Raw genomic sequence first — 27,129 nt, forward strand, 5'->3', positions numbered from 1 at the left:
TGGGACAGAGTTCTTAGGATAAACGTACATTTAGAATGGTGAGTCCTAATTTCAGGGATGACAAGCAAAGAAGATTAAATGTTCTGCAAAAAATTTATTTCATTTTGGTATTAGTATTATTTAGAAACCTGGAGTTGGTTTCTATGTTCTCAAGTGTCTTTTGGGTTTCTTAAATTAGTATTCTTTTTTCTACCTAAGAAAAGAGGTTGAATTATAAGGCTTCTCAGAGTCGGTGGGTCATACAGCTAGAAATGATCCTGGTAAATGGATCTTCTCCTCGGTACCGAGTAGGAGTGTGGTGACACTTAGGTTACGGTGAGTGTCTCCTTACACTGAGGAGCAGTGTTACAGTCTTACTGAAGGCTGTCCCTGGGTTGTAGAGACGTTGTAGTCAGCAATCACACCTAGTGTGGAGCTGTTCTCAGGAATATTCAGCCAAGTTCCTGGGCAACAGAAACATTATTTTATCAACAAATCGAGTAAGGGAGGGTCTGGATATCTACAGCAGAGCAGCTGCACAAAGAACGTGCTCCAGTTTATTCCTAGAGAACTTAGGAATTTCAGACTCTTGAGCCTTACTTTCTTCACTCCTTCACTCTTTTTCCCTCTTTATCCTTCTATAATTTTGTTTGTTTTCCTGTAATAAAAGCTCTATAGGAATAGGAGAAAATACAGGCAACCAGAGACAATCCTGGTTGACACCCACTATAGCTTATTTTCCTGATCTTTCCTCTAGCCTTTGCCTCATACTTCAGGTATAAACTTGGTATTTGGAATGGATTGCCTTCCTCCCTGCCCCCTAAGGTGTAAATGGGCATGAATCATGAGATTCTGCATCAACATTCTTCCCAACTACTCAGTCCCTTGTAGTTATTCATTCCCCTTTATCTGGAGTTTCTAAGCATGGGAATAGGCAGGAATGGCTTCCTTCTCTTTCCTCTTCTCTGTACTTATGTCATTTAGGCAATATAAGATTTGTTCAGTTTAAAGTTGAATTGGTAAGTAGGGCTAAATTCTTCTAAGAAGAGAATCATCTTTGCATCCGTGTCAATCTCCTGGTTGAGTTGAAAAACAAGTACAGAAAGATTTTTGTGAATCAGAGATTACAGGGCAAATGTTCTTGTAGTGGAGCTTAAGAAATGGATTGAGGGTAATGGTTAAAACACACAGTTGCCATACCCTTAAAAGATTCCAGTTGTTTCTCTGTCACCAAGAAAGTAAGTTACTTAAGAAGTTTTCTTCTGGATTATAAGTCTGAATTCTTGGTTTTTGGTTTGGGGCCTAGGGAGACTACGTGCACAAGTCTGTGTTCATCATTTTCTTCCAAGGCGATCAGCTGAAAAACAGAGTCAAGAAAATCTGTGAAGGGTAAGAGGAAGGTGTCTCCCCCTAGGGTGCATCCAAGCCACCTAACTATTATTAAGCCTAGAGAATAGAGAAACACAAACCCTGTTCGTCCACCTTGACACGGTGAATATATCTTTTAATAATGTTAAGGTTATTTTAAACAATGAGAAATGGCCTAAGTTTATTTTTTTAGACTGTCAAAATCACAATTTCCTTTTCTTAGAAAAAGTAGTTAGGACTCATGATTTATAAATTCTACATTGTTCTGGGACAATGGGTCTTCATACCTAGCAGTGTACCATAGGCACTGTGCCCTTAAACTCTTCTGAAATTCTGCCCATGAGATCTTTTTTCCATGCCATTTTTCTCCAGCAATTTATAATGTAATTTGTATCACCATTCCGTTTTCTTTTTCTTTTTTTAATCTAAAGGAATTTAATAGCTACACAGAATGTTAAAACAGTTCAAATGTTGCTGCTCTATCTGTAGGCTCCTTCCCATAAATAATTATTATTAATTAGTGCATCAGTCTGAACGAATCCTGTTTGGGTCCTTCTAGTAAGTTAACATTACTTTCTGAGATTACTTAAATTGGCTACGTTAAGGAATTTCAGTGTTTCTCAGGCTGTTTCTGCACATTCCAGGTTCCGGGCCTCAATCTATCCCTGTCCTGAGACGCCACAGGAGAGGAAGGAGATGGCTTCTGGAGTTAATACCAGGATTGACGATCTCCAAATGGTACACAGAGGCCTGGAGGGAATTTCTTTTTGTGAAATACTACAGTAGAACACCATTCTTCTTCCTTGAAACACGAACAGTTAGTTTATTAGGCACCTGCAGTAGCCCAGGATACATTTCTTTTTTTTGCTATTTTTAATTCATTCCTTGAAACTTTTCCCCAGCTCCCATGGGAAATGACTTAAAAATGGCATGAATCGTCTTCAAATAAGACAGGGATGCTATGCATCTGAAATCGTTGTTGCCTAGAGTATTCAGTCCCCCTCCTCATGAGTCTGAGATATTTTTATAGTAAAGTATGCTTAGTTAGGAAAAAAAATCAAATAACATAGAAGTACACATCAAGTCAATTCTGCCTCACACACACTGTCTCCAGAGCAGCCACTCTTAACAGCTTGGTGTGTATCCTTCTGGTCACCTTGAATCTGAACCACAGAGTCTAGCCAGTGAGTCCTGGTGTAACTCTTGGTGTAACCCAAGAAGAAACATTTACCAAATTGCAGTGTGTGTGGTTTGCACACACCATGGTTGTCACGGGGTTCTAAGTAGGGAGTCGTGATTTATGCACACATGGAAGGAAAAGGGTGCCCAGTTGGAGCTTTGTTCCCTATTGAAAGGATGTGATGATTGCCCCCTTGAAACATTAATAAGCATACTTAATCCCAAAGGCAGTTCTTTCCAGCAGTGGCAAATTGTCAGAGATGCGTTGTAACTCCCATTTCAGCATCGTTTCTCATCTTTCCCTCCAACCCCCTTTGTACATGACCCACCGACTTGACCTGTTGCCAGCTCCTTTCAGATACACTTACCTGTTTAACCAAGGGGAGAGTTTTTTTAGAACTGCTGGTGGGTGATAAGCCATGCTAGTACATTCTGGGTTCTAGGACTGTTCTACCCCCTCCTTATGAGGTAGGCTTGTGGTAGATTTTGAAGAGCGTGTGCAATAGTCATTATAAATGACTAGAATCTGATTTTTAAAACACCAAACTGTGTGAAGTAAAATTTTAAAGGGGATTGAATACCAAGGGGTGAGATGTGTGGGCGTGGGCTGGTGGGGAAAGAGAAAAGCAAATAGAACATTGCTTGCAAGTTTATTTAGCATCCTTCCAGAAGTTTAAATAGTAATTGTGAAATTGTCAACAACCAGGAAAGAAAGTAGCTTTGTTCCTTTATTCTCAAGTGATACAAGAGTTTCCCTAGCATGCCATGGCTTTTTTTTTTTTTAAAAAAAAAAACCTCTCATGGAAGTTACTTTCTACTGCCCAAGACAGTTTCTCAGGGAGCAGTGACGACTTTTTTCCCAAACTGACTTGAAAAGCTAGCTATGATGGAGACTTGAGCTAAAATGATTAATGTATAGTTTTTTCCTCTTCAAACAAATGTGGAGATTTAAGGTAGATTTTCATGCGCAAGTGTGAATGGTGGGGTGCTTGCCCAATTTTGGCTTAGCCCCTTTTCTGCTATAGAAATCTTAAATATTTGGTGATAAACAAGGTAGTAGAATGTAAAGTGTTCCTGGCCCTTCCTCCCACTCTATTCTTGGCAATGTGATTCCTCCGAGGGAACTCTGTACTGGTTTCCAAAGGATCGGCCTTCCTGGGGGGAAAGGAAGCCTGACAGAAGAATCAAGCCTTATCTGTTCCATGCTGACCGTGGTATGTGGCGGTGTAAATCCCCTCTAAAGGCCGTGGTGTCTCGTCCTCCTGGCAGGCAGCCTCTCTTGGCAGAGGCAGATGCTGGTGTTCAGCAGTGCCTCTGTCCCTCCAGCCCCTGAGGCTGGCTTATGTTCAGGGTGTGCTGCAGCTTGCTGTTCTTAAGTAGGGATTTGACAACTTGGTCAGCTCCTGGGCCTGTGATGCTGACTTTGACTCTGAGTTACAGGCTCCACATGGAAAGTCATTGCTCTTTAGTGAGCCAGATAAAAGCCAGTGACCTACATTGTTCTGCTGTGGATTTTGTGGTAAGATTAAATTTAGAGAGAAAAGCTAAAAACCATTTCCTCAGGTTTCTCTTCAGCTTGAAACTAAATGAATATGAATGTTAGTCATTGGAACTCTAATTTCTTATAATTTGGCCAAAAAAAAAAAAAAGAGAAAATTCTAGCCAGAGGAAGAAAAAGCCCAGATCCCCACCTGCCCTTCTCAGAAAGCTGTGCCTCTTTGCCTTCATATCCTGAAATCTAAGACTGGTGTTAGAAGGATCCCTGTCTGCTCCTTTCTCTCCCAAAAGGTTCTGAATCAAACGGAGGATCACCGCCAGAGGGTTCTGCAGGCAGCTGCTAAGAACATCCGTGTCTGGTTCATCAAAGTGCGGAAGATGAAGGCCATTTACCACACTTTGAACCTGTGCAATATAGACGTGACCCAGAAGTGCCTGATTGCGGAGGTCTGGTGCCCTGTCACTGACCTTGACTCCATCCAGTTTGCGCTCAGAAGGGGCACGGTGAGTTCCCCACAGCTAGCAGTGCAGCCTCCAGCTAGGCAGAGAGGATCCCATCCATAGTAACATGAACCAATTACACTTTTATGGCATTTTTAGTCTCAGAGTTCTTTAATATACTCATCTTGTATCCTGACAATACATTTCGTATATGCTTATTTTTCAAATGTAGAAATTGTAGAAAAAAAGATTAAATGATTTGGTCATATACCCATGATCCTTCAGGGTAGCTCAAAATCAGAACATCAATTTCCTGATCCACTCTCTCTCTGTCCATTAGACTAGTTCCATAATATAACCCTCGCAGTTCCATTTAGTAGTTAATTAGAGCTACTGCCCTATCCAAAGCACTGATCTAGGGGCCAGGAGGTACAGAGATGTAAAAAATAGGCCTTCAAGTATCTATGACTTATTTGAAGAGGCTGATGTGCATACAACACAGTCTGTGCTAAGAGTAGTTTACGTGTGTGGAGGGAAGGAAGGCACTAGCTTTTCCAACTAGGATGATCAGAAAAAGCTTCAAGAAGGTGGCTTTTACTCAGGGCTTTGAAGAATTGGTAAGATGTCAACTGGCAACAATGAGAAGAAAACAGTATGGACAAAGGCAGGAAATACAGTGTGACCATGTGTGGTTGGGCCAGAACAGGAATCGTAATGGGTGAGCCGAAGAGCAGGAGGCAAACCTAGGTCAGGGAGACTGGAACCTAATTGTCAAGGTGGTTTTTTCCTGTTTTGTTTTTTAAACAAATTTATTTCTTTATTCATTTATTTTTTTTGCTCTGTCGAGTCTTCGTTGCTGCGTGTGGGCTTTTCGCTAGTTGCGGCGAGCGGGGGCTACTCTTCGTGGCGGTGCGCGGGCTTCTCATTGCAGTGGCTTCTCTTGTTGCAGAGCACGGGCTCTAGGCACGTGGGCTTCAGTACTTGTGGCACATGGGCTCAGTACTTGTGGCTTGTGGGCTCTAGAGCGCAGGCTCAGTAGTTGTGGCACAAAGGCTTAGTTGCTCTGCGGCATGTGGGATCTTCCCGGACCAGGGCTCAAACCTGTGTCCTCTGCATTGGCAGGCGGATTCTTAACCACTGCGCCACCAGGGTAGTCCCATGAAGGGTTTTTAATACCCTTAAAAAAGGGTACAGCCGGTATAGTGGGTTTATATTTTATCCCAGAGGGAGTGGAGAGACATTGGAAGGTATTTAGCAGTGAAAGGACATGATCAAAACGGTTTTAAAAGAGTAATCCAAAAAAAAAGAGTAATCCAGGGACTTCCCTGGCGGTACAATGGTTAGGACTCTGTGCTTCCACAGCAGGGGGCTGGGTTTGATTCCTGGTCAGGAAACTAAGATCCCATATCCCACATGCCTCGAGGCGTGGCCAAATAAATAAATAAATAGAATAAAATGAGTAATCCATTGATAGCATCTGGGTTGGATTGGGGAGTAGAGAGAGTCTACAAGTAGGGGTTCAGTTAGGAGGTTATTGTAAACACAGAGCAGTAAGTGATAATGACCCCTGCAGTAAAAAGCAAATAATGATGAATTTGTGAGACACTCTGAAGGAGGTATCAGTTGGTAGATTTGGTATTTAGCAATGTGCAGGAGAAGTACAAGGAGAAAAAATTAAAAATGTTTCTGAGGCATCAAAGCTGGGTGGCTGGTAGAATAATAGTTTCATTGATGGAAGTAAAAGTTCAGCAAGAGAAACTTATTGACAGGAGAAAGATGATAAGTTCAGTTTCAGTCACATTGAGGGGTTGGACAGAAATCCACATGGAAATCTCAAGCAGAAAATGGGATAGGTTCTCAAAAGAAAGGGCAACAGGAAAGAAACGGGCTGCACGAGGTTGGAAGGGCGTGAGACCTCCAAGAGAGAAAATAAGGAGCTAATAATAGTAGAACTTTGGGGGCCCTGCAGTGTTACAGGCAGGGGAGGAAGAGCCAGCAAAGAGACAGGAAAGGCATGGTTGGTAAGCAGAAGAGGTAGCTGTCCAGCGTCAGGGGCTTCCATATAAGAGAAAAGACCTTTAGATCCAGTGATGAGCCAGCCACTTTGGCCAAGTGTGCTCTGCTAGACTACAAGGATTAGGGAGTTAAGAGTAGGTGGCGAAGGAAGAAAGTCAGAGAATAACTTTGCTTCCTCCATAGAAGGAGAAGAGAACAATGACACTTGTAGACAGGCAGATAAGGGTGTCTCCAGAGGAGGTACCGCATTTTCTTTGGTTACATATTTTAGAATTTTTTTTTTTTCATGGTGAGGATAGTTTTCCTGAGACTTCATTTAAATCTTTCATTGTAAATTTTATAGCTAGTTCCAGTTTCCCCAAAGACCAGAAAGCTTGAGATATAATTTACATAAAAGAAAATACACATATTTTATGTGTACTGTTCGATGAGTTTTGATAAATATATATGCCTGTGTAACCACCATCACAATTAGGAGGGTGACCTGATTCTGAAATATGTGCTTTATGTTTCCCAGGAACACAGTGGCTCCACCGTGCCCTCCATCCTGAACAGGATGCAGACAAACCAGACTCCCCCAACCTATAACAAAACCAACAAGTTCACATGTGGCTTTCAGAACATAGTGGATGCTTATGGAATTGGAACTTACCGAGAGATAAATCCAGGTAAAAAAGCTTGAATCTTTTCCCTCTTAGAGGTTTTATTCTTTGTTATTTCTTTCAGTGCCTCACTCTGAATGCAATTGAACACAATTGGCTTAAAACTAAAGATGTTGTCAAGGCCTCAGCTGTTGTGTATTTCCTGTGAGGAGGTGCCTGTTTGGATGCAGGGAGTGAGGTTTATCGCTGGGTGGCACCCCTTTAGGAGGTGCTTTTATAGGAGTTTTATAGGAATGAGCTCCATGGATTGGATTCCTCTCTTTGCCCTCGCGGCTGTACAGCACCTGGCTTTCTCTTGCACACCATTTGCTGGAACTGCTTTAAGCAAAAAGTTTTTTCCAAGGTAATTGATATTTTAAAATAGCTTCCCTGTTCCAGGTTAGACAGAGAAAATATAGCAGTTGTTGACCATTTTAGGCACAAGGCAGATTTCTCCTCTGTTCAGAGAGTTAATGATTAAATCCAGAGTCTGAGAATTCATTTTCAGTGGGAGCCTTCTGCAGGACCTGCTTTGCTCCAGGTTCTGGGCTTTCTCCCACTCACCCAGTGGCTTTTTTCAGCTGGTTACTATACAAGGGAGGAAAGCTGGCCTGCCCCAAGAGCAGTGTCCCAGGGGTGAGAGAAAAGAATCAAAGAACAGACCACACTGGTGCACACTAGAGACAAAACTTTGATTTCCCGTGAGGTTCTTTGTTGAAAATGCTGGCAGTAGCTGGGATGCCACCAGAGCTGCTTTGTGAGGCTGTGCACATCCTGCCGTGAAAGTTACCCCTGCGAGTCCCTCTGACCAACAGCTTGGGAATAAGTCACCTTATATTGATCTTAGATGATGGAGAGGGATGTGATATGTTCGGAATTGCTGTGGTTTTCTGTACTGGGTCTTTTTCCTTCTTTGGTTTCTTTATAGCTCCATATACCATCATCACTTTCCCTTTCCTATTTGCTGTGATGTTTGGGGACTTCGGCCACGGCATTTTGATGACCCTTTTTGCTGTATGGATGGTGTTAAGGGAGAGCCGGATCCTCTCTCAGAAGAATGAGAATGAGGTAATGTTTTGTTTGTTTTTGATAGAAACTCAGAAACATAAGATAATTTTATTATTTTCTTGACATATTTCTAATATTTTTCTCGTATAATCTTTGGCTGCTTACTATCATTGTCTCTTCATAGGGCAACACATTTATAATAATTTTTTACAGACAGAAGGATAATTCAGTCTTTCCTCTAGAATGATTGATGGAAGTGTATTTATTATATTTTTATTTTTTTATTTATTGAGATATAGTTGATTTGCAATATTATATTAGTTTCAGGTGTACAAATAGTGATTCAAAAACTTTATAGATTATACTCCACTTATAATTATTATAAAATATTGGCTCTATTCCCTGTGCTGTACAATATATCCTTGTAGCTTATTTATTTTATACGTAATAGTTTGTACCTCTTAATCCCCTACCCCTATCGTGTCCCTCCCCCCTTGCCTCTCCCCACTGGTGACCACTAGTTAATTCAAGAACGAGGTAATGTTTAAGTTACATCTGTGTCGGTCTGAAACTTTATAATTTCTCAAGCATTCATTATGAAAATTATCTGGAAATCTTTGATCCATGAATTTATAGAGAAGTTATAGAGACTATTTAGAGAATAGAGAAGTTATTTTCATTTTAACACTAAAGAGGTCACATGCTGTGAAAGTAAATTTCTTGTTAGCGTTGTATTTTGGTCTTTGCTTCAAGCTCTCTGACCCAGAATGGGGTAAGAGTGGTGTGAGAGGAAGGGGTCTAGTACATTCTAAATAACGCTGTCGCGACATTAGCTGCAGCTAATGAGTACATTTCATTGACCTTTCTCTCCTGGCTCCCAGATGTTTAGCACTGTGTTCAGCGGACGGTACATTATTCTGCTGATGGGTGTGTTCTCCATCTACACGGGCCTCATCTACAATGATTGCTTTTCCAAGTCTCTTAATATCTTCGGGTCATCCTGGAGTGTGCGGCCAATGTTTACTTTATATAATTGGACGTAAGTTGCAAAGAAGCTGAAAGTCAAAGCTTATTCCTTTCGTGTTCAGCTCTGGTTTTCCAGACAAGTGGTAAACTAACACTTCTTTAGGAAGCGGTTGACACTGTCTCTATTCCAAAAGAATGTAGTGTCTCCTCTTATTTATGCTGCAGCCTGGGAAGTGCTTTGTGATTTGTTCAGCGTTGTTAAGGAACATTGATTCTTTTTTAAGTTAAAAGCAGGTTCCCCAATTTCTCTATCTGGTCTTGTATGTGTGTTTAATTTTTCTTTTTGTTATCTCTGATCCCGTCTCACTCTCTGATGCTAATCCCTCCCCTTTTATTGAAGAGACAAAATAGCTATAGTATCAATGATTTCTTTGGGGGTCAGTTTTTGAACCCCAGTAATTTCCCTCTCTTGAATAAAAAATAAATGCAGCTTTTCTCCTAACACGGTAGGGAAGAGACGGTTCGGGGAAACCCTGTCCTCCAGCTGAACCCAGCTGTCCATGGAGTTTTCGGTGGACCATATCCTTTTGGCATCGATCCAGTAAGAGCACTTCTTTTCTATATGTCTGACACCAAGTGTTTTAACTGAAACCCAGAAGTGAGAGAATGAAAATGAAGATAAATAGTTATTTGGGTTTTAGTTAACATATTTTTAGAAAACCTCAGTGTATCTGTCCAGAGCACTTTAAAGCTGCAAGAGATCCAGGTGCCTTGGGGAGCCAAGTGATTTTTCCTGTACTCCTGATTTTAGATGTGGCTAATAATACTGACCCTGGGAAGACTGATTTTCAAGACTCCTTCCCAGTTTATTTTTGTTTAACTTAGTTTGGTTTTTATTTTTAGCAGATGTTTTAACAAAGAAAAATAGCTCTTTTCTATGGATTTTAGATTTCCATTCTTATCTTTACATACTTAGACAAAAACTTATCCCAGAATTTTATTTTTTTTCAAATACTTAGGCAAGTAAAGTGTGATCAAGTCTTTTGTGTTATGTGCTTAAACAGGGGAGGCGGGGGCAGGGGTGTGTGTGGAATTTAAGCCTAAATGTTAGATTGTAAGGATTACAAAATTCCAGAGGAAAAGCAGATCATTATGGACCAGAAAGATTAAGTTTCTTGTAAAAAATGGGGATTAATCTGGCCTTTGAAAAATATTTCAGATTGTTATAGGTGAAGAGAAGTGTGTGCAAAAGCATAGACGTAGGGAGATACAAAGTTAATTATTATAGAAATTAACGGTACTGAAATGCTTACTATAGCTCAGAGACTGTACTGAGCCCTCAGCATGTCTGATTTATGCCCAAACAATTCTATCAGGTAGGTACTGCTATCTGTATTATACAGATAAGGAAACTAAGGCTTGGAGGTATTTAATAAGATTTCATATGTGCATTTAACAGCTGTTTACTGAATCCCTATTGTCTGCAAGGCATAGTGCCTGCTGGGGGAAACACGTAATTCTAACACACAGGTCCTGCCTTCAAGTAACTTGGAATCTAATAATAATATTATCTCACATTTAGGTAGTGTTCTGTAGTTACAGAGTTTTTTTTTTTGCAGACATCTCATTTGGTGCTTACAGGGTAGATACTGAGTTTAAAGTGCCTGTGGGACACCCGGGTATAAAAGTCCATCAGGCAGTTGGAGTTGCAGAACATCAGGCAAGACTGGGGCTGCAGAGAGAACCAGCCACAAGTTGTCAGGTTAGAGGTCACCGAGGATGAGCTCTTCATGAGGAGGCCAGTTCAGAAAAAAAGGTGCCGGGCTAGATGGTGGAAGATCTGGCTTATCAGGGTACAGAGTTTGCACTTTATCATAGAGATGACAGTAGGGGTTCTGGGAGGTTTTAGCACAGGGAATGACTGCCTCGGAGTCACGATATAGGAAACATAATCTGATGGCCAAGTGGAGGCAGAACTGTCAGGAAAATTTTACAGGCATCCAAGCCTTAGGTGACAAAGCATAAGGCAATTAATGTTTAAAAATAGATGGAAGGACAGCACCACTGGGTTTCAGTCAGCAAAATACAGATTGTGGGAGCATCTACAAGATAAACGTCCCAATTTCCTCAATAAATCTTTTGTGATGAATAAAAAAGGAGAGCTGGAGGGAGAACCTATAGAGACTTAAAAGCTGTATCAAGCAATCATTGTTATAGACCTTGTCTGGACCCCACTTTGAATAAATGAATTATTTTAAAAAGTATGGATACAATTGGGGAAATTTGAATACTAACGATTCCAGGGTATTATAGAAGCATTGTTAATGCTTTGGGGTATGATAACAGTATTGTGGTCATGTTTTAAAAATGAGTTCTTACCTTTTAGAGATCCATACTGAAATATTTACAGGTAAAATGACATAGTATCTGGACTTTGCCTCAAAATAATATGGAGGTGGGGAGTGGGTTGGGGATATGATGAACACAATTGACAAGGAGTCAGTAAATAATCGTTGAAGCTGGGCCATAGGCACATGGGAGTTTGTTACGTTATTCTCTCTGCTTATGTATATGTTTAGCATTTTCCGTAATTAAAAAAAAACACAACTGTTTTTTAGAATAGGTGAGTATTTTTCCATTTGAGAACTCTTTGTAATGCCTTTTTGTTTTCTTGGGTTGTGACAGATTTGGAACATTGCTACCAATAAACTGACCTTCCTCAACTCCTTTAAGATGAAGATGTCTGTTATCCTTGGTATCATCCACATGATGTTTGGAGTCAGCCTGAGCCTTTTCAACCATACGTGAGTCACTCTGTTTCATCATAAGAATGCACTTAGTTCAGACAGTGCTTTTGCCTAAAGAGATCATAACACCTCTAAGGAGGGATTAATAACTCAGAACACTATTCTATGTTAAAGAAATGCTTTTATAAAAATCTCATTTGTTTGAATGAAGCTTGCTTAATGTTAGTCCCTTAACAATGTACAGTCATACTCAAGATCTTTAAAAAAACCTTGTGTAATTTTCATCAAAATGAGAGTTATGTTCTTTTCCCTTGATGTGTAACTCACATAAACTTATGAACTGTGGTCTCAGAATGTACTAGATTTTCCTCTCTCTTCCTCATGAGAGATTGGTAGGGGTGGTATCGGAGCTGTTCACGGTCCAAAAGTTTGGTAGTCATAGTTAATCCTGCTTGTTTCTGTTGCCTCCAGTTCTTCTGGCTTTTGCTTCTTCAAATGATATACATAGAGTTGAGGGAGCATTAGGTAGAAAATCTAGTATACTTGGTATAGGGGTGACCCTGGGTCTGTTCACCTTTAACATTTTTTTCTCTCTTACTTTTTAGCTATTTCAAGAAGCCCCTGAATATCTACTTTGGATTTATTCCGGAAATAATCTTCATGACCTCTTTGTTTGGCTACTTGGTTATCCTTATTTTTTACAAGTGGACAGCCTATGATGCTCACACATCTGAGAAAGCACCAAGTCTTCTGATCCATTTCATAAACATGTTCCTCTTTTCCTATGGGGACTCTGGTAATTCGATGCTGTATTCTGGACAGGTGCGTCAACCCAGAGGTAGACTGTCTTAGGTGGTTTTCCTAGGTCAGGAAGCCAGATGTTTCTGTGACCCTGAAAAAGCCTTAGGGACTTCCCTGGTGGTCCAGTGGTTAAGACTTTGCCTTCCAGCGCAGGGGGGTTGTGGGTTCGATGCCTGGTCGGGGAGCTAAGATCTCACGGCCAAAAAACCAAAACATAAAACAGAAGCAATATTGTAACAAATTCAATAAAGACTTTAAAAATTGTCCACATCAAAAAAACAAACAAAAAAAATCCCCATCAGCCCACACATCCAAATCTAAATTCAGCCCATCCTCCTCCCTGGGGAGGGTGAACTGTAACTTCTGTCTGCAGAAAGGGTAGAGTTTATAACTCTCATCCTATGGGACAGTCCTGGGCTTTGCCACAACATCTGCTAATTATTTTGAGGAGCTGGATTGTGTTATTTATTCAGAAGCCGGCAGGAAAGTGCTATTTTAGAGGGAATTTGTGCCGGAGTTGGAAACTGCACATTTGATTACTGTGACGTGCCCTGTCCTTACTTTGCAGAAAGGAATTCAGTGTTTCCTGGTAGTGGTTGCGCTGCTGTGTGTCCCTTGGATGCTGCTGTTTAAACCACTGGTCCTTCGCCATCAATATTTGAGGAGGAAGCATTTGGTGGGTGTATTTCTATGGCTGAAAGTTTACTAGACTTTTTTTTAAGATCAAGGCAATTCCTCATTGGATATAATGAGTTGTGCATAACCTGTATTCTCTTAAAATGCATTTGTGTTGTATCCCAGCATGAACACTAGACCTGCTGAAATGAAAAAAACCAAAACCAAGCATGTAATTGCTGCTCAGACATCCAGATTCAGCTTTGAGTAGCCCAGGTAGTGAGAACAAGTCATAAGTTTTTACCTCCTGTTCACGCTTTGCTCATGTTGTGCTCAGCAAAATCCAGGTCTGGGCCTGTCTCGATGCAGCATCAGCCAAGCAAGGCTGCAAGAGCTGCAGACAGGTGAACCCACTCATGTGGTTTGCCTGGGCAACCACAGGGCTGACACTGATATATTTTCTTTTAAAATGAGACCGTGATACTTTCACCAACCAAAACATCCGGGGTGGGGAAAGATTTGGTTTAAAGCACATTGACTTTTTTTCTTTTTAAAAAACAGCATACATACTTGTGTTTACTTAATGTATGTATGTGTGCACCTGAATTACACACACACACACATACACACACACACACACTTAAGATGCCAGATGTCCATTTCTGGCTATGCGATAATGCTTACTTATTATATTGCCTGGTAAAGACCAAAAGATCGTGTTGCATGACTCATGCAGCTGTTAGATTGTTACTCCTGTTGGAGAGCAGCTGAGTTACAAGACCTGCCTTCTCCCTTTTCTGACCATCTTCATCCTTCCATGTGCCCTCATTCGTCTCCCCTTTCACTCCCTCCCTCCTTTGTTTCCTTCTCCCTTCCTCTTTTCTTCCATTCACTACCAGGAAGGGGCAACCTGTGGAGGCCCCAGTCTGCCCAACCCCAAGCCAACAGGGACTAGAGGCAGCAGCGGCTGCAACAGTGAGTGAATTAAAACCAACAAACCATCACGTTTTGTTTAAAGAGGTGGCAAACAGTGCAGCAGAATTCTTTTTAATTATATCGAGAGCATGGGACATGTGTGCTCTTGGGAAGTATGTCCTTGTTACTCATTGAGAGGATGACAGAAAAGATTTCCACCTCTTAGGAATAGATTCTGATATCATCTTTACCATTGGTCCACTAAGTTTCCATTCAGCATGTAAGTACAGTCCTGTCTATGGAAGCAGGGCGGTTGTTGTACCCTCTCCAAGCCCCATCATCTTAATCCAAGAGGGCAGCTCTTAGACTCATCCACTTTCATGTCTGTGTTTTGTGACCAGGTATTGGATGGGTTTTTTAGCATGGAGTGAGAACATCTCTGTGATTCTTGAATTGATTTCCCTGCACTTCAAAGTTCTGCTTCAGAGTGATGCTTGGACATTTGGTCCATTTTAGCTATAACTTGCTCTCTTTCCAGTGGAAGATTATATGTGTCTACTTTTTTGTAAGAGACTCGGAAGCCCTCATGTCCTCAGCTGTTCACTGAGACCTCCACCCTGCCATGTGTCTCGTGTGTACTCTGCATCTGGTGTAATAACCAAAGTCATCTTCTGTTTTGATCTTTCCTCCGTCCAGTACTAACTCGTGATTCGGTAACAGCACTTTGATTGTTAAGCATTTCAATATTTGTCCTTAAAACATCTCTTGACCAAAATCTTATAATGCACCAATATCAAATGAGCCCAATCTATTCTAGGTAATGAATCTATAATACTTTTTAAATCTCACCAGTAGTGATTACTCATATACTGTTGTGTTCTAGTAGCATCATACTCCTTTAGATAAAGGAAATATTTAGATGATGACTGTTTCCTTCATTAGGTGTTCCTGATCATTTTAACTCAGAAAATTGCTATAATTATCCTTCTAGGACTAGTCTAAAAAGGCTGATATTTTGGATCAGAAGATACTTAAATGTTGCTGCTTAAAATTATTTTCAAATGGGGACTTACTCTCTTCTTTCTAATGAGAGAGAAAAAAAAACGCTTAAAGCACACACTGTCCACATATTGGCGTTCTTTCCATGTGCTCTTCTTTCTGCTAGTCTCAGTTTATTTAAGATGTGCTTCTGCTGCATCAGTCTTGATACTTTTAAGTCTGGCATCGTCTTTTATGATAATATCCAAGTTAAAAGTCCCTGGTCTGGAAACCTGCACATTCAGAGGGACTTCTTAGCGCACTGGTTCTTTAGCGGCCAAACATCTGTTTCTGGAGGGCAGCCCGAAGGCATCAGGATGATCATTCTACCACGGGGGTCCTAGATTCCTGACCCCAAGGGCTGAGGACATGAACACTGATCTGTTTTTGTTCTGTTCTCTGTCCTCTTGGTTGTCTGTAAGCAGTGTATCACAATTTAATATTTTCTTTCTGCTGCTGTGTGTCTCATCCCCCTTCCTGTAACTCACATCCCCTCTGTTCTGAAGGGACACTTATTCGTGTCTGGCTGGGAGGTTTAACCTGTCTGCCCCTCACTTCATCTGCTGATTGGGGGAAGCTTCAGAAATGGCTTTCTGCTTTAGGCCTTAAAGCCTAAAGCCTGCCTCCTCGACCCTGGGATCCATCCCAAGATACTCTGGAGTCCTCTCCTGTCACCAGTGTGGTGCAGAAAGTGCACCTGTGTTGCACCTTTAGTCCACCTTTTGTGGGTTGTCAGGTGTAACATTTGCATGACCTGGAGGTGCCAGGCGCTTCAGTGGCTCCCAGATCTGCCTACACAGCAGAATCACCTGGTGAACTTTAAATTTGTTTCTTAGGGCATTAAGACAGAGCAGACAAGTGGAGGAGAACATAAAGATTGCCTGTGATGCCATGATCCAGACAACCCCCTACTGACATTAAAGACTAAAATCAAAGCAATAGGTGCACTTGTTAGAGATGCAAATAGTACTGACTGTGAAAGCCTCCCCATCCCCAGCCCTTCTCCCCCACCTTCTCCTCCAGGCTATTGTTAACAGGTGGGGAAGTTTGCCTTAAAATTTTTTTCTGCAGATATCAGCATATATCTATCATCTATTGATAGAAATATGTATATGTGTATGTACATATATATTTAAAACACAAATTAGCAATTGTGTTTTAAATTGTAGCACTCTGCTGCCCCTTGATTAGGTTTTTTAAAATTTAGTGTCCTTAGAGATTGTTTCGTAGTGATACTCTTATAGTTGCCTAGCATTCCATAGAACATTCTGTTGGATGTGCTTAAATCATGTAATCATTCTCTTGTTGATGGCTCTGTTGGTTGTTCCCAGTTCTTTGCTATTCCAAATAACACAGGGAACGTCCTTGTCCTTGTATCTTGATAAAACTTCACAGGCACAGATGTTCCCAGCAGTGGACTTGCTGTCTCAAAGGGTGCATGCATTTTTTTGTGCGTGCCTTTTCTTCTTTTTTTTTTTCACTTGTCATCATTTAATGAATCTCCCACCATGTGGCTTCAAGCTACCAGGACACAAGCCCCACCCACACCCTTAATCTTCTCCTCAGCTCTTCTGCTGAAGAATTTGGCCTTCACGATGACAGCCTGCTTTGGGAGCTTTCCCTTCCCCAGAACTTTGCAGTAGCCTGATGGCACCACATCAGTGATAGGAGCAGCTCCAGTCTTGCTCTTGGCGGCATTTACCCGTGTCTGCTCACTGACCGAGGTCCACAGTTTATCAAGGTTGACACTTGGGCAGAAGCTCTGGTCCCTCTTTAAGTGGTAATGCCTCATACCAACTTTCCCAAAGTATCCTGGGTGATATTTGTCGAAGTTGATCCTGTGGTGATGCATGCCACCAGCATTACCGCGGCCTCCCGGGTGCTTCCCGTGTTTGCCGATGCGGCCGTGGCTGTGGCTCACGTGGCCCCTAAGTTTCCGGGTCTTCCTTATTCTGGATGGCATGTCGGCGGCCGAGACCAAAGAGCTGTGCATGCCTTTTCCATTTTGATAGACACTCGAAATGATCATACAGTTTGTACTTGGGGAAATATTTTTTTAAATACAGATTTTCTAGGCCCCATCCCAGACCTACTAAATTTACAATTTCTGGGGGTGGTATCTGAGAATCTCTGCTTAATGAAATGCAACTTTCAAGGTTCTGATGCAACTGGTTCTCTGACCACTGCTAGAAGAAGAGAGAGAATCTGCCCAAACCCTGAGGGTTGATGGTCGTATGCTGTGGTCATAGATGCACACCAGAGGTGAAGCTGCGAGGAGGGACCCTGGGGCAATTGACCGAAGCTGCGTGCACATTCTTTGTGCTGCTGCTCAGAGGCCATTTTGCAGGAGAGCAGTCTTTGAACTCTTGCCTTGTTTGACTCCCCTGACAGAAACCACATGAAGTGGGTCTTGGAGCTGTTTCTTCAGCTCCTTTTCACTCTATGGCAGGTTAGCACTAAGTGGTATCTGTCAGACTTAACCCCAGTTCTGCCTGGTTTTCGTACCCAAAGAGTCCTTTGGCCTCAGCAAACCCAAACTTTTCCAAATCAGGTTGACTTAGAAATCCTGGTCCTAGGGACCCTGCTGAAAACTGCCTGGGGAGTGAGAGGCAGCAAGCAGCCAGTCAGCATCCGCCCACCTGCCTGTGGAAGGGTTGTGTTAACACTCCAGAATCCTCCATTGAAGGATAGGGTCAGGGTTGTTTTGGTTTTGTTTTAAGTCAGTATTCTCTAGCTACAAGCTAATGTACATTAAGCTTTTTTTTCTTCTGTGACCTGGGAAGTCCTTTGTTCCTGGGCAGAGACCCGGTGCGTTTCAGGGAGAGGTTGCTGGAGCGCTCGGGCTCCTGTTGAAATCTTAACAGACTTGGTTGCAGTCACCATGTCATTTGGCTCTCCTCCCTGTTAGAAAGTTTAATCTTTAGTTCCAGAAAAACTTAGGCCATTGAACTCTTTACAGATAGAGCTGCGCTTGTTAGGAGACTTTGTTCGTATTAAGCTTTTCACGCAAGCAGGACTCTCAGTCGGCGTTGGCCGAGGCAAGGTTGGTGTCTCTTGGTGCGGCAGGAACTGCCTGTTGCCTCTGATCAGGATGAGGTGCTAAATGTAGTTCGGGCTGGGCCTGGGCGGTGGTAGTTGGGATGGGAACAGTGGCTTGGTTTTACTTAGCTGTTCGATCAGTGGGTTTTGTTTTTGTTGTTAGAATATATGCTTTTCTGAGGTTTGTATGTACTAACCATCGCCCTTCCCCACGTCACAGAATGTCACATTAAAGCCCAGGCAAATTCTACTCTTTCTGTTCATCTGTGTAGGGAACTCTCAACTTTGGTGGGATCAGGGTGGGCAACGGACCGACAGAGGAGGATGCTGAGATTATTCAGCATGACCAGCTCTCCACCCATTCAGAGGACGCAGAGGAGGTAAGATCAGTGGTGCGGGCTTCCTCTCCTCCCACCTCGGGTCAGCCCTAGTCTCGTGTCCCTAAGTGGCCTCACTCCTGTCCGCTCCTTGAAAAACTGAAAAGACTAATACTGAGGATCGGCTTGCTTTCTGGACCTCTTAGGGCACTACAGCTTTTTCCAGTGGTCCCTGCTCTGAACTCCAGGTGTTGCCTGCAGAGCCCGCAGCAGTTTTGTTCTGTTGTCCGGCTTCCTGAGTTCCAAACGGCCCACGGTACCCTGCACGCAGATCTCAGTTATTGACTGCTCCCCTCGGGGCCGAGGCAGAGCCGGCCCCAGCGCCCCAGCTCTTACTACCAGAAACCCAGGCCACTTACGGCGGCTCCTTCATCCCTTGCCCCTCCCCAGAATGGTTCCCGTTGGAACTTTAATCACTGGGACTTTAGAAGTCCTGTTCCAGTAATGTGCTCTTGTTGCAGACATTTTATTGAGCCTTTTAAAAATGTGACTTGCCTACTTTTTAGCCAAGTTTAGTCTAGTTTAGCCAAGCTAGACTTTTCCTTAAACCACCATTGGATTTTTTAAAATCCAATCTCCTTGCCTGACCGTTCGTACCACAAAGCCTCTGAGCTGAACTTTTGAACCTCATCTATTCAGTATATTCTTTTTAAAACAAATAGAAAAGGAGTTGAGGACCCAGGGGACTGGACTTTGCAGTCTGACTGACCGCGTCTGCTATGTGTATGACTTTAAAAAAAAAATTGCAAGGCTTGGGATGCCTTTTAAAAATTAAGTATCAACACTCTTGGTCCTGCTGACTTTGCTCTCCGTTTATGCTGAGGAGGCTTGCCTCCAATGTCAGACCATTTGACATTCACAGTCCCCACGCCCCCGCCCCCAAGAAGCAATCAGTAGCCTTGTGCTCATGACTTGTGACCTTGTGTGTGGCATGGCTTCCCACTAAGTGTAAATTTGTGTTTTCAAGCCTACCGAGGATGAAGTGGTAAGAAACAAGCTGGCTTTAGCTTCATGTTTATCTGGGGCTTCTCTTCCCGTCCTTGTGATCACTCTGCTGTCCCTGCTGCATCCTGGGGCCACACATGACACCCATGTATTCTGCATCTCACTGGCCATTTCTAACCAGTTTGTGAACCCGTGTTCTGAAAAAGCTCATCTCCATTAACTGCATCTCACGTCAGTCACCTCTGTCTTTGTTTCATTGACTTTGCTGATCTAATGCCTTGAGAATGGCTTTAAAGGAGCTACAAGTAATGTCTGCATTGGCATTCTTGAAGTGACTCCCCTTGGGAGTTAAATCCCATTGGCCCCTGCCTTCCTCTCCTGTGTTGTTATGTACGGCCGCTCTGCCCCGGGAATAACTGTTTCCTCACTGCTCCTCTGAGTGCTTATGGGAAAGCTCGCCCTTCCTCCCTGTCTGAGATGCAGCCGACCTCTTCCTGCTGCCCTCATCGGCTTGATGGTGCTTGGAGTGAGAATGCTGGACGTTCGCTTGGGGTCCGCTTTACCTCCGCGTGACCCAGCTGGGAGGTAGACAGTTTTCAAAAGGAGGCTTTGCCTCTCAGATGCATCCCAGAAAAAAACAATCCATCTGTGTGAAAGGAGTTCATGTTATACCAGTCACACATAGAGGACAACAGAGAGTAGAAAGAAAGTTGGCTAAACATTCTGGCCACAGCCAGAGTAGAAGGCCTTCTAGCTCAGCAGTAGTTCATTTAGCAATATACAAGTTTTGAATTGGGTTTTTAAAATAGGCCTTGCTGCACTGTTTGCATCTTCCCCCCAAATTTCTCTCTAAAATACCCAGACCTGTGAACCTTTCCCTTTCCTGGCTTTCCTGGTCCTCTCTAAGGGGGCAGTGGGATGGGAATGGGAAAAAGCTTTGCTGTTCTGTGTGAAAGCAGACAGTTGTCAGTCTTCCAGAAGGCCGGAGAGGCTCCTTTGCTGGCATCTGGGAGCTTCTGCGTTCCTCTGGACCACTCATCTGTGCAGAGCCACAGGCTGAGCTGCCTGGAAGGTCCCTGTCAGCATAGTCCTCACGTGTAGCCACGTCCCAGGGGAGTTGACATCCAAACAAGATGGACTGGAATTCAGCCTCCCCAGTCTCTGGCCCCCCAGCTCCCTCAGAGGTTCAGTTTCCCACAGCGTCCTAAGTAGTGAGGACATTTTATCATCGTTAGGTACATACACAGTCTAGTTCTCTACAGCCAGGTTTAGATAGCTGTCTCAGTTACCTAAATACGTCACAGGTGGAAGCAGCAGTCCCTCTCCCTGGGGCATCAACAGTCCAGCTGCAAACCAGAGCCAGGCTCGTCAATTGTCTGGGAAATTTTTGAAGGCTGTAACCACTCAGCAGGGGTCAGTGGGACCTCTCCCCACTGTGTCATCTCTCTAGGTACATTCATCCAACCCATCCATTCATTCACCCTCCATGTGCCAAGCACTCTGTTTAGAGCTGCAGGAACTGAGAGAAGAAAAACAAGTCCTTGCCTTCAAGGAACTCCCAAATTTAGGACACAGTCTGTGATCAAGGTGTGCCCAGGATGCTGTGGGAGCACAGGAAGAGGGCACCTGACAAACACTGGGGTGGGGGTAGGGAAGAGGAGGCCTGGAAAGGGTTCCCTAAGGAGATTATTGCTGAGGTTAGTTTGGTCAAGCCGGCGTCTCTGTGGAGGGAGAGAGGGAGGGAATGCGGATGCATCAGTATGTATAGTTATCATAAAGATACAGAGGCCTGCGTCATCAAGGCGCATTTTGGGGATAAACAAGTATTCAGCTTGGCTGGAGCTCGGAGTCAGGAGTTGAGGGACTGGTGAGAAGTGAGGCTAGAGGTTGGCGGACACCAGCCGTAGTAGAGTGGGTAAGAAGGAGCGTCAGAGGGCAGTGAAGCTGGAAGTGACACAGCGCATGCCATTGCTGAAATACCCTAGTGGCGGGTAGAGGGTGTATTGGGTGGGGGAGGGGCACAGTCTGAGAGGAGTCGGGAAAGAACTGGGAGGCCTGAAGGCATTTGCAGTGGGAGTTGGAAAGGAAGGGACCAGTATGAGCTGAAGGAAGTAAAAGCTGCAGGCCCCAGTGCCTTCATGAATGTAGGCAGTGCGAGCGAGTGAAAAGTCAGGCTCGACTTCCAGGTTTGGGTGCCTGGGGCACTAGTAGTGACCCCCTGTTAGACATGGGACGAGGAGTAGAAGTAGGTCTTGGTGGGTCAGAGGAGAGCAATCGATGAGTTTAGTTTGGGTGGCGTCGAGTGTGAAGCACCTGTGCTGCAGCAGGAGGAGATGTGGCACAGCTGGTTGGAAACAGGCAACACGGAAATAGAGGTGTCCATTTGTAAGCCCCTCCCGGCGTGGCCGCTGAAGGCCCGCGTGGCAGTGCTGCAGGAGAGACGTTAAGGGCTGAGGCAGGAACTCCAGCACTTAAGGAGGAACCAAGAAGGAGGCTGAGAAGGAGCATCCAGAGGTAGGAGGAGAACCAAGAGGAGGTGAGCCTTCTCAAGAGGGAGCAGGACAAGGCAGTAGTGGCGGACACCGCAGAGGCTCAGGTCACGGGATGTCTGTGAGACCTCCTGGCTGGGAGGTAAGGGGAGCGCGCGAAGGAGGCGTGCGGAGCCGAGAGGGCGCAGGAGGTGAGGGGCAGGCGCGGTGCGGCAGCGGGGAGGTGGTAGAGAGTTAGACGGGGCGTCTGCGGCGGTTCCGGGTCAGTCGTAGCGGACTCACATGGGGCAGTGACAGACCTGTAGGCGCTTGCCTGGGTTTCTCGCTTAATTCTCGCCCCACTTAATATCTCCCCCCAGTACGTAGATAAGAAAACTTACCCAAGGTTGCAAAGCAGGAAGTTGGGAATGGAGGAGAGGAAAAAGCGAGAGCAGTGCCTGGAAGGGAAGCTGTTCATGGGAGAAACTCAAGGTGGAATAAAAATGCTGCAAGGGGCTGGTTCTGAGGGAGCCCCGCACTCGCTTCTTCCTCAGAGCTCTTAGTTAAAGCCCTGTGCTCCTTGGAGCTGGGGGCCTGTCCTTCCTCAGAACGTGGGCTTTGGTGTGACGGCGAGCAGTGGTGGCAAAGAACTCTTAACGGCACGTTGGGGTTCCGGTGACTGTGATTACCCTAGTTTTCAGGGTAACTAGGAGACTTGGAAGAGCCTGTTTCAGAAGAAAAGCCCAGAAGTACTCTGGGTGTAGATAGTCAAAGGTGAGGGAAAATGAGGCAGAAGCCCAGAGATGGCGAGTTGGAGCTGGCCCCTCTCCCCACTGGCCATGCCTGTGAGGCCTGGGCTGTTAGCGCCTTACCAGCCAGCCCTCCTCTCCTGGCCCCATGTGATTTCTCAAGACAGTTCTTTCTGGTATCTTTTGGGGATGAAGTCATGTGAGTCTGCAAAGAAACTGGTGAAAAATAGACTCTGACCTGTGGGCAGGGCAAGCTGGGGAGGCCCACTGGGCAGTGGCCCTGTGCTCCTGGAGTCTGGTCTGGACCACGAGGGGAGGGGCGGGGAGGCCCCAGGGAGGGGAATGGCCCACCTCCTGGCCTTCAGTGGCTGTGGCCCCACCCAGGAGAGTGAGGCCCGGAAGCGTGCCTGCGGCTTCTCAAGCAGCCTGGCTTGGAGCAGCCCTAACAGGGAGCTCCCGGAAGCTCGCTCCAGCCCCTCTGCTTTATGCTGCAGATAATTTCTGATGTTGAGACAAAAGCTGGAAGAAAGGGAGCGTGAGGAAAACACAAACAACAATACACGTTCCGTTTAGTCTTCATCATGCGTCCAAGTAGGAATTTGTAAAACTTTTGCTAAAACGTCCCTGTGTGATCTTTTCAGAAGTCTCAAAAGTAAAAGGAGGTTACCTTGCCGCCAACGTGTTGTGAAAATAAGAAGTGGCTGCAGAGGTTTAGTCTTCTCCAGGCGGTTTCCAGCCTGGTGGCCTGTCCCCTGACGTACGACCCGGGGAAGAGCCCTTCCTGCCCTCCTGGCTCATTCAGAGGAGGGTGCTCCGCTCTCAGGCACCGTGAGGTGGAAGTCAGCCAGAGCAGGTGCTCCCAGACCGCTCTTACCTCGACATGCAGCCACTCCGGAGCTGACAGCCTAGTGGGGAGAAAAAGCAGATGTGTTGAGAAGAGTCTCATTAAGATGTAGTTCATTAAAATGTGATGTATTGAGGGGCACGGGGTGTCCCAGTCGGGGGCTCAGCCAGGCAGGATTTCTGGGGACGGCACGGCTGAAATCCCCACCAGGAGTTCAGCACCGGGGGCTCCAGGCCCACGTAGCCGTTCGTGCCAGCGCTCAGAGCCCTGCACATGCCCCTCCCAGCCTTATATCTTCTCTCTGGTTTCCTCCCATGACAGTTTGATTTTGGGGACACCATGGTCCACCAGGCCATCCACACCATTGAGTACTGCCTGGGCTGCATCTCCAACACCGCCTCCTACCTGCGGCTCTGGGCCCTCAGCCTCGCTCATGCACGTGAGTGTATTTCTCTCAGGTCAAAAACTATGTTTCTCCCCTTCTCCGGGCACTCCCTCAGGTGGGGGCTTAAAGAGAGTGGAAATTATGTAAAGCCTCTGGAATTATTGACTCCTGAATCCAGAGAATGATGTACAGGTGGGAGGATCAGTGCTTTTGCCAGGTTAGCTGGTAAGGTCGCAGAAAGCCAGGGGGCAAAGAAGACTGCGATTGAGGGATGGCAGAGCAAAACGCAAGGCCTGCAGCACCCCTGGCCCAGCTGAACCGGATGTCATGTCTCTCCCCGTTCCGCAGAGCTGTCTGAGGTGCTTTGGACCATGGTGATCCACATCGGCCTAAGCGTGAAGAGCTTGGCGGGAGGTCTGGCGCTGTTCTTCATCTTCGCCGCCTTCGCCACCCTGACTGTGGCCATCCTCCTGATCATGGAGGGCCTCTCAGCCTTCCTCCACGCGCTGCGGTTACACTGGTGAGGGGCAGCGCGGGGCCGAGGGTGGGGACGTGTCCTTAGCTGCACCGAGGGCAGTTTTACTCCTGTCCAGAATGCAGAGACACGAGGGAGTATCTGCTTTCACATCCTCATACCCAAGGACGTACTTGGTAGTGAGCCTCAGGAAATGTCCACAGAAGAGCACAGCTCACTTTCACAGCTGCCAGGGAGGATTCTCTGGTGAGTGTTGTCACAGTTGCTCTCCCTGTCTTCAGCCTTCTTCAGTGCTCTTGATTATGGCTTAAAAGATCTGCTGGGGTTTTTTGTTTGCTTGGGGGTTTTTCTCACTGGCATATAACTCTCTCCTGTCTTCAGAGCAATGAAAGCAGCTCTGGAATAGGTTCTACGTCCAGGCAAGTGCTAGAGCACACTGTGCCCTCATTTCGTCCCCCTTATTCTGTCATCGTGCCAGTGTCTTTGGGTAGGACCCCTGGCAGCTCTGTGTGGGTAGGGGGATTCTTGACTCCATAGCACGCTAGCTCAGTACACGGAAGCAGCTTCTTCTGAAGGGCAGGTTTTGGATTTGTTAGTTTTCTTTAATGACGTTTTTGGCTCTTAGTGGCTCTGCATGGAGATAGCTCAGTCCCAGGGAGTGGGAGATCTGGGGTCTGGTCTGGACTGTGACTCCATGACCTCAAAGTAAGGTTGCCAGGTTTAGCAAATAAAATTACAGAGCACTCAGTTACGTTTGGATTTCAGATAAACGGAATATTTTTTTTACTGTATTTCCCGAATGTCCATGGGACATACTTATACTAAAAACTGGGCATCCCGTACTTTATCTGGCTACCCTACCTCAAACCCTACATCTTCGCGTCTCCATTTCCCCCTTCACATTATGATTCTCCCTCTCTTTTGTGGTCCAGTGGCTCTGGAAGCTCTAGACCCTCTCCTCAGAGAAACACCCCCCTCAATGTGTGCACACACAGTTTTACCAGTTTAGGGGCTCACAAACTCACTGACCCTACCTTAGGACTCCCTAGACGAGATGATCTGTGGTGTTAATGACCTCAAGGTCAGAAGAGGGCCGTGACTGTCTCTCTCCATCACTTCTCGAAACCTGAAGAAAACCAAAATCTGAACCTGAGAAACCTCTTCCCCACTCCCTTTATCTTTGATTTTTCTCCTGGCTTGGTTACAGCTGAGCCTGCTCAAAGATTCCGCCGTTTGTTGTTCTAAATTACAGAGGGGAACGTGAGGCATGTAAGGGTGAGCCGTGGCCGGGACTTACTCTTCCCTCAAAAGCTCCTTTAGAAGAGTCCGTCCTGCTGCGTCAGTACACGGTGCTTTCTCAGGCCTGGCCCTCTCCTCCCGCCTCCCGTCCCCTCCCCGCCCAGCTGTTGTTTACTGGGAGCCAGGAGGCTGGCCACGCTACCGCTACCGGCTCTCAGCTTATCAGCGCACGCTCGCCCCAGCACACTTCCTACCACTCAGTGCGAGGGGACGTCTGTGCTGCCAGCCTGGGGTGACTCACTTTTTCTTGCCCTCTTGGCTTCCTTTCCTATTCCCTTCCCCGCCTCCTGAGCCCTGGGCTTGAGGGAACAGTTACCACGCCACCTTGACTCCAGCCCAAGTGGGGAGCCTGTTGCATCCTCCCTGGGTGGGTGGCAGCAGCCAAGGAGCTGGAACAGACCTGTGAGAGCAGTGAGCCAGGCACCACGGAGCACGGAGGGCCGCCTGGACTCAGGCCTGTTGTCCAGAATGAGCTGAGGCGGTTGGGAGGTCTTGCTTTGCTGCCTGCAGGATTACTTCTTCCTTAGGCTCACCTGCGGCCTTCGAGTGAAGGTGTCTTCCCACGTCCTCCTGACCGAGCCCAAGGAAGTGACAAGTGGCGAGAGAGCAGGCTTCAGAATCGGGTGACCCGAGTTTAAATTCCAGCTCTGCCGGTGCTGGCTGGGTGACCCTGAGGAAAGCACTTACCTCTCTGAACCTCACTTGGTCTCATGTGAAAAGAGATGATAATGTCCACGTGACAAGGTTGCTGTGATTAAGTAGGAAATAATGCACAGACCAAGTGACTGCCACGGTGCCCTGGCACACCGTAAACCTGTGTTCAGTTGCAGATGCGGCTGCCCTGCGGAGAGGGCTGTGGCCCCTGTAAAGATCTGCTTCCAGTCCGTTAGAGAGAAGGGAGACCCCAGGGGGATGCACATGATACCACTTGAATGCCTCGCAGATGCAGTTTGCAAGGAGTAGGCTGGTCAGACACATTGTACTTGCAGGGTGGTGGGTGGTTGCTGTTGTTTGGTAGTGGAAATACTGGGTAGAAGAGAAAAAACAGTGAAAACTCCTTTGTGCAACTTTCAGAATCCCATCACTGGGGGCCTGTTTGGAGCATCTCCCCCACCACCAGAAAGGAGTGAATGAAATTGGTGCTCATGCACCCCCCTCCTGGCCTAGTGTGGACATGCCTCGAGGATTCCTGGGCCTTAGTCCAGCAGGACTGCAGGAATTCCGAGTTGAGGCCATCCTCTTGGGGGTGGGAACAGCTGGGCCCACTGAAGATGGCTGCAGGGACATCGCTGCAATTTTTCCTGGCGTCCAGCCTGGGCATCTACATACCTGTCACT

The 27,129-nt window shown here is 45.5% G+C and overlaps 1 protein-coding gene and 1 pseudogene across 4 annotated transcripts in view; one reads left to right on the forward strand and one right to left on the reverse strand.

Moving 5' to 3' along the window:
* ATP6V0A1 (ATPase H+ transporting V0 subunit a1) overlaps positions 1–27,129 on the forward strand; it is a 61,473-nt gene that overhangs the window by 29,746 nt on the left and 4,598 nt on the right. For 3 of the 4 annotated variants that reach the window (XM_029212530.1, XM_029212529.1, XM_029212531.1), the window contains exons 8-20: positions 1,286–1,368; positions 1,992–2,085; positions 4,315–4,527; positions 6,998–7,148; positions 8,050–8,189; positions 9,011–9,168; positions 9,606–9,696; positions 11,781–11,899; positions 12,448–12,664; positions 13,212–13,319; positions 18,523–18,630; positions 23,955–24,072; positions 24,367–24,538. In XM_029212530.1, the coding sequence (XP_029068363.1) occupies positions 1,286–1,368; positions 1,992–2,085; positions 4,315–4,527; positions 6,998–7,148; positions 8,050–8,189; positions 9,011–9,168; positions 9,606–9,696; positions 11,781–11,899; positions 12,448–12,664; positions 13,212–13,319; positions 18,523–18,630; positions 23,955–24,072; positions 24,367–24,538 (1,772 nt within the window). The remainder of the gene's footprint in view (positions 1–1,285; positions 1,369–1,991; positions 2,086–4,314; positions 4,528–6,997; positions 7,149–8,049; positions 8,190–9,010; positions 9,169–9,605; positions 9,697–11,780; positions 11,900–12,447; positions 12,665–13,211; positions 13,320–18,522; positions 18,631–23,954; positions 24,073–24,366; positions 24,539–27,129) is intronic. The other variant, XM_029212532.1, reaches the window with a different exon arrangement.
* LOC114889383 lies at positions 16,495–17,244 on the reverse strand (annotated as a pseudogene).

Source organism: Monodon monoceros, unplaced genomic scaffold (assembly GCF_005190385.1).
Source record: "Monodon monoceros isolate NGI ecotype Baffin Bay Population unplaced genomic scaffold, NGI_Narwhal_1 Super_Scaffold_9, whole genome shotgun sequence".
Lineage (NCBI taxonomy): Eukaryota > Metazoa > Chordata > Mammalia > Artiodactyla > Monodontidae > Monodon > Monodon monoceros.